The sequence below is a fragment of the Poecilia reticulata genome, chromosome 14 (genome assembly GCF_904066995.2).
Source record: "Poecilia reticulata chromosome 14, P_reticulata-male-v2, whole genome shotgun sequence".
Taxonomy (NCBI): Eukaryota; Metazoa; Chordata; class Actinopteri; order Cyprinodontiformes; family Poeciliidae; genus Poecilia; species Poecilia reticulata.
In genome coordinates, this window is record NC_088843.1 from 8,694,312 (window position 1) to 8,701,000 (window position 6,689).

The following is a 6,689-nucleotide window of genomic DNA, read 5'->3' on the forward strand; positions in this document are numbered from 1 at the left end:
GGAACAGATGAAGCAGGTGCTGTTTGGACATCTAGTGGTTGAGCAGGGATATTAAAAGGCTGATAAGCTTTGAGGAAGTTGCTGCTTGAAAGTTCAGCAGTCTTCTTTTGGGATGGAAAGAGATGAGGACACAAATAGGGGTCTGTTAACTTCAACTCACTCCCCCTCCTTCTCCTCATCTCCTGTTTACCTGCTTGGAGTGTTTCAAAGGAGTGCTCTGTTCATTTACGAGGAAGGGGGCAGGGAGAGTGTCGAAGAGAGGGCACTGACACCCCACCTCCTCTCAGGAGTCAGCAAACGGGAATAAAGGAATAAAAAGCTGAGCAGGACCCTCTTCAATCATAAAACCTTTTTTTTTTTGTCTTAGTCTGTGTTTTCTGCATTCTGATATGGCTTTCAGACTGTTTTTAGCTCTCTCTGTGATGCTTTTCCTGACAGCCTGCGAAGCTGGAAAGCAGATGCCCAAACTATCAAATAAGAAACTCTGCGCTGACTCTGAATGCAGTCGTAAGTAGCAACAGCTTCTAGTTCTTCCTTCCTTATATTATCTAACAACTGGAACAGATGAAAGACAAATGCTGAGTTTTTAAACGAATGGAAAAAATACTATTGCTGTTACGGAGTGAAGCTTCTTCAAACACAACGGAGGCTCGTGTGTCTTTTACTGAACCTTTCTGTTCAGTTCTTTATTGAAGAGAGAAAACGGCGACAGCTGATAACGGCAACAGCTGTTCGTAACCAAGACAACCAAAATATCAACAAAGCAAGATAGTGACAAAACAGAACCAGATACTTAAGCATTCTTCAAAATAAAAGACTTCTTCTATTCAAATAAATCATGTCTTGAACTTAAATATATTTCACTTCATCCTTGTAATTATATACAATCATGTTCAATTCAATTAATAATAATCATGTAATTTATGCTTAACATATAATTGTAAATCAGTCACTTATCATACTGAACAACATATAAGTGTAAAAAAGTCACAACAATTGCATCTTTAAGGATAAAGGAGAATAATTTGGAAAGTAGGGTTCCACACTCTGGAGAAAGAGTGGAAAAATTACAGAATCCAATACTTGGGGAGCCGTATCTGCTAGTGTTGGTCCGCTGGGTTTTCTGAAGCTCAGAATCCACCAGCAAATTTTAGAGCACTCCATGCTTTTTTCTGCTCATAACTTTTATGAAGGTACTGATTTTATTTTCTGTCAACACTGCCAAAAGTACCAATATTGCATCAATAGTCATGTTATCACTGTACTGGATTGGCCAGAAAAAAAACCCTGCTTGACCTAACTATACAAAGAATGTACAGAGTATTGTGAAAAAGAAAATGAGAAACAAGGATGAGGATGAGCTACTGGTTGCCATGGAAACAAACCTGTTTAACACCTCAGAGCCACAGGTTGATCATTTCCATGCCATTTCAATGGGATCACATTTCTGTATCAGTGGCCCTTAATCATCAAAGTTAACAGAAATTAACACTTGAAATATAACCCAGTGTGTGTCAGAAATGTATACAGATTTTACTTTTTAAATGTAATTACTGGACTGATTAAACTTTTGATGATTTTCTGAGCTGCACAACAATCAAAAAACTGAAAATCTTACACAGTCATTCAAGCCCCTACAAATCCTAAACTATGTTCTTACACAGATCCGATCCTCATAGCCCGGGCGCTTCAGGACTACTACCCTGGAGACTGCAGGTTCATCCCCATCCGACAGGGGCAACTCGTCTATGTTTATGCAATGCTGAAAGACAGAGGGAATCTCTTCTGGGCTGGCAGTGTGAGTAAAGAAGAATAATGTTGGAAAAATGTATTATGACCATAATATACAGTGCCTTGCAAAATTAATCACATTACAACCACAAACACTGCAGAAGTTTATTGTGTGACTGATCAATATAAAATACCACATAACCTAATTTTTGCTTCAACCCTTTAAAAAAATGTCATGTGTAAGGTAATCAAATCTGCTGGGTGTGAAGCTAGCTTGAAATAGAAAAAGGCTTCTTTATGTAGAATCTGGTAGATAAATAAAAAAATACCACTGATATTTGTTTTCTTTGCTACTTTGGAATGATCCAGTCCCAGCGTACAGATGTAAAAGGTTCATATTAATCAGCCTTGGCGCAGCCAAGAACAGCAAAGCAAATATTGGCAGAAAATATCTTTCTACTCAAACCTTGAATGTTTTAAGTAAATACATGCAAGTTCCAGGAGGAATAAATCAACATAGCAACTTCCATGGTAAACAAGAAAAATTTTCTGGTAATGGTATAATGGATTATGTTGTACTCATTTTAAAAGGCACAACTGCTACAAACCAGGTAACTCCAAGCTGTAAGTAAAAACTATAAAACAAAGTAACAATCATCAACAATAGATTTTAGGTGAGTGAACTACGTCCTGTTGTTCTACTGCATTAAAATGTCTCTAAAGATGGTGTTGTTCAGCCATCTTGAAGTTTATTGAGATATAGGAAAAAAAGATTGAGAAGCTTTCATCTAGATATTTTACTACTGCAGGTACAAAACACATATTATGGAGAACAGGAGGCTCGCATTGGTCATTTCCCTAGCAGCGTTGTGGAGGAAACACATGCTCTCATGCCAGCAACCACTGAAGTCAAAACTACTGTAAGTGAACCAATAGTTCTGTGCATATTTACAAATAAGTTTAACTATTATCAAGTTATTTCTATTTTATTCTTCTATTTTCACTGCTTTAATTTTTTTACCCAGAACTGGGACTTCTACTGCTACTGATGCTGAACGGACACACAGAGAAAACAACAATATGCAACAGCTGTCCTCGACACACAATTATGGTCTAATCCATGTTAGCTCGTCTCTAAATAAGTTTTTAAAAATCATGAAATGATTTATGGGTGTCAGAAATTGTATTCTGATAACTTTGTCAATGATATGCTTTGATTACTGATCTTTGATTTCGAGGTGGAGATATTTTCCTGTTAATATTATGTATCAAACTTGGGCTCCTTTTTCATGTTTTTCTATGTTCTTGTTATTTGGTATTTAAGTGAGATTTACTTTACACAACATGACTTAACAGAATTTAATCTGATTTTCTGTCAAAATTAAATAAATCTTATCTGTATTTAAACATGTAATCATCTTTATCTTAAATTATTTAGAAGATAGTTCTCCTACCTATGCTATCTGTGACACTTTGGCTTTTCATACTTTCAGTTTTACAGATAATAAACATTTCAACAAAAACTGTAAAAATGTCAAATAAATGTTTTTTTTTAACTGTGTTATGCTTAGACATACAGTATATGTAGGACACTTGGATTTAAAAAAAAATCCAAGACAAGGTAAATTTTTACTGTCTGGCTGTCATTCAGTTTTTGTTTTTGATTGTGTAATAATTTGTAAAACAACAAATAAAATGTTTTCCACATCTTTGAGGTTGATTTTTTTAAAATTGCATTGTAATTGTCATGAATGTTTCGGGGCCTAAACCAGGGGTCCCCAAACTTTTTCCTGTGAGGGCTACATAACTTATCTCTTCTCTGATGGGGGGCCGGAGTCAGTTTGTAACAGAAAAAGTGTGACGATTGTAGGAGTGCCTAAATGTAAAAATGTATTTTTTTCCAGAAAGCACAAACAAATAACCCTCTCTGGGTTCTTCACAGAAAAAATCCAGGAAAGATTATAGTCCGTATTTTCCGAACTATGAGCCTCACCTGACTATAAGCCACAATCCCAAAGGTTTTTTTTTTATTTTAAACCAGTATACATAAACATCTTAGCTGCAGATATCTCTGCCGCTCCAGGTTTTCCACATCGATGCAGCAGCAGCAGCAGAGGGGGGCGGACACCCAAAATCTTAGTCATAACAGGTCAATTGAATCATTTAATCAAATCAAATAATTTATTACGGTTGAAAAAGAAAAAGTTGCCAAGATTAGATTTAACTGAACTGATTACGGTAGTTTCCCAACGGTAACTGTAACAGTAAAAGTGCTCATCCTTCGTGTCTGCTACTAGCATGTGCTAAATGAAAATGGGCTCCTTCTTCTTCTTCTTCTTCTTCTTCTTCTGCTGCTGCTGCTGCTGCTTCTTCTTCTTCTTCTTTAGATTTCAACAGCAGTTTGCATCCATTATTGCTGCACTACTGCCATCTACTGGATCCTAATACCTATACCTCAAATTCTCATATTTAAAAAAAACGAAAAATCTTCTTCTTCCCCTCAATGTTATTCAACTGATCAACAACATCATCAAATTTCAATTCCCCTAGTAAAACCTAATTCCATTTTAATGGGCGCTTTCTTCTTTTATTTCCAATTTTGACTTCCAATGATTCACTTCCTGCTAAAGAGCCCCCTGGTGGTTGAAGAAAAATCAACCACCAGGGGGCTAGGGTTACCGTTTTTTCCGGACGGAAAAAACCGTATTTTCCGTCTGGAAAATACGGTTTATGAAAAAAATCTGAATGCTCTCTGGTATTGTTCACGGGGCGGGACCAAATGTGGAGGCGGGCCGGATCCGGCCCGCGGGCCGTAGTTTAGGGACCACTGGCCTAAACAATAAAATAACTTGACTTTTCAGCCTCTGTTGTTGTGTGAAATTATACTTTCAACAGAACAAAGAAAAAAAAAAAAACAACACAAATGTGAGTTTCAATATTTATTCTAAATATGGTTTTCTGTGTTAATATGCCAGAGGCTATAGCCAGTTTAACAGTAATAGTAGTGTTGGGTTTACAAGTAAAAATTTACTCACTGTCGAAAACAATATATAAAGATATCTGAAGAAAAAAAGTGGCTCTTGTGCTCATCCTTTACACTGCGACCTACACCTGTCATTTTCCATCTGTTGCTTTTTCCACTCCATACAGTTTTGGCCCTAAATCTTCTGGTGGCATTTTGAATTAACAAAAAAGCAATCAAATGCTCCCGTTGATCCTGTATCTCTTCACTTACAGAAACCAGCACCTTATCCCACTGAAAAGAGAGCACAGCTGGCATTTTGTTAATACGTCTGACAATGTTAGTGTTAGACAAGAACTTTTTAAGCAGTCTAGGCTTTTTCCCCTCCACCCAACCTTTTAGAGTTTGGTCTCCTAAATGCAAAGCTTTCTCAGACTTTGTCTCATATTCACACACCAGGTAAAGGAAAGGAATATATTTAGTAATTTTAGATAAATTCATGGCTATAATTTGTCAAAGATAGGCTTATGATAAGAACATTTATTCTCTGGATCTTAATATTGTGCAGACTAAACTCACATGTAATGTTAAATGTTTATGCAGGATCCAATTTTTTCCAGAGGTTACCATGTTCTAAATCCATCGGTGATTGTAAGTTGGAAGTCAGCAGGTTATGCTTACATTTTTTTTAAATTGTCTGACCTATTATGTTAACCAAAATGCCAACATATAAACAAGTAGTGGTGGGTTAATACTTGATCGGTATCAGGGCTGTCAGGTTACTCTACATTTTTTGCTTCTGTGAGCCATCTTCAAATGAGATGGGAATGTTGCGGTCTGTCCCAAGATATGGCCGAGGTGCCGTGATTGTTAGCATTCCATCAGATGACAGATTGGAGGTGATGTCGGCCCCTAACACACCAGATGGAAGCCTGTACTTCCTCAGAAACTCTCTTGACACAAAGCCATGATCATCCTGAAAGCAGAATTAGTCAGAGTGTTAAAAAAGTTGCAGCTTGCAGTTTCTGCAGATCTCTGCAATCTTTCCTGACCTGTCTGTCCTCATGCTTAGCGTGCACCGTGATGAACTCGTCGCTAACATTGACGGACAGCTCGTCGGGGGAGAAATGCTTCACATCCAGATAAATAACAAAGCGGTCCTTTTCCATCCGCATCTGTGCAGAAATTTGTTAGAAGTGGCAAGATGCTGTTTTTTTTCCTCAGTGCAATTTCAAATCAGTAGAAAGTTAATGGTGTTTTTAATGGTGTTAGAACTCTAATTTAAACAACAAATCTCACAAATGTGATTGTGAAACACAAAGGCTTGAAGTACCATCAAAAGATGAACCAAACAGCACTTTACCTCACTGTGTCCATTTTCCGGCCAGTTGAACCAGCGCATAAATGAAGGTCGCATCCAGGGGAAGGACCAGGAGAAGGGCCACACCAGTGGCCAGTCAGCAAGAGGTTCTGCCAAGGAGAGGTCAGAAAACCGGCTTGGGAAGGCTCGGCGGTACCAGGGGTACTGAATGGGAATATCCATAGTGGAAGTCAGAGAAGGTTTTAAGCTCAGAGCTGGTCTAACTTGGCTTAAGATGGGTGCAGCTCTCCAGTCCTACACTGAATTTATAGGTCTTCCCCTCCCAACCCAACCAAGCCTCCCTCACCTCCCATGCCATCACTGGCAGCGAAACTGTGCCAACAGGCTGATCTCTCTGGAACAATGATGTCAACTGTTTGTCCCTTCATCCCCCTGACTGTTTTCTCTGTCTGATTGTTGTCTCACACTCTGCCCCCGACACCGTGTTTCTCTCTCTCAGTCATGACGGGAGACTGGCTGGGAATATTGCTGATACCTCCAAGCTTATGCCCCAGGAAATACCGCTGCCCAGTGTTCAAGAGTTTGTTTGGCGAGTAGCTTACAGAGCTTTAGCCAGTGGTGGACCAAGTGCCAAAAGCTTAGATCTATGTGTGGAGTGGATGTGGTGTTGAATGG

At 38.5% G+C, this 6,689-nt stretch overlaps 2 protein-coding genes across 2 annotated transcripts; one reads left to right on the forward strand and one right to left on the reverse strand.

The window, feature by feature from the left end:
* Positions 1 to 52: 52 nt before the first annotated feature.
* mia (MIA SH3 domain containing) lies at positions 53 to 3,438 on the forward strand. The gene is made up of 4 exons (XM_008427101.3): positions 53 to 507; positions 1,665 to 1,798; positions 2,541 to 2,651; positions 2,757 to 3,438. The coding sequence occupies exons 1-4, from the start codon at positions 390 to 392 to the stop codon at positions 2,778 to 2,780; spliced, it is 387 nt and encodes a 128-aa protein (XP_008425323.1). The 5' UTR covers positions 53 to 389; the 3' UTR covers positions 2,781 to 3,438.
* A 1,219-nt stretch (positions 3,439 to 4,657) lies between these two features.
* LOC103475461 (alpha-crystallin B chain) lies at positions 4,658 to 6,350 on the reverse strand. Its single transcript, XM_008427097.3, has 3 exons — positions 6,057 to 6,350; positions 5,746 to 5,868; positions 4,658 to 5,669 (listed from the first exon to the last, which is right to left on the reverse strand). Exons 1-3 carry the CDS (start codon positions 6,234 to 6,236, stop codon positions 5,478 to 5,480), a joined length of 495 nt encoding a protein of 164 aa, XP_008425319.1. The 5' UTR covers positions 6,237 to 6,350; the 3' UTR covers positions 4,658 to 5,477.
* Between the last annotated feature and the right edge of the window lie 339 nt (positions 6,351 to 6,689).

Coding starts and splice junctions, on each gene's coding strand:
- mia (XM_008427101.3), top strand. CDS start 390: ATGGCTTTCAGACTGTTTTTAGCTCTCTCTGTGATGCTTTTCCTGACA. Junction 508..1,664: donor CGCTGACTCTGAATGCAGTC/GTAAGTAGCAAC, acceptor GTTCTTACACAG/ATCCGATCCTCATAGCCCGG. Junction 1,799..2,540: donor ATCTCTTCTGGGCTGGCAGT/GTGAGTAAAGAA, acceptor TTACTACTGCAG/GTACAAAACACATATTATGG.
- LOC103475461 (XM_008427097.3), bottom strand. CDS start 6,236: ATGGATATTCCCATTCAGTACCCCTGGTACCGCCGAGCCTTCCCAAGC. Junction 5,869..6,056: donor CGGAAAATGGACACAGTGAG/GTAAAGTGCTGT, acceptor ATTTCTGCACAG/ATGCGGATGGAAAAGGACCG. Junction 5,670..5,745: donor CTAAGCATGAGGACAGACAG/GTCAGGAAAGAT, acceptor TTCTGCTTTCAG/GATGATCATGGCTTTGTGTC.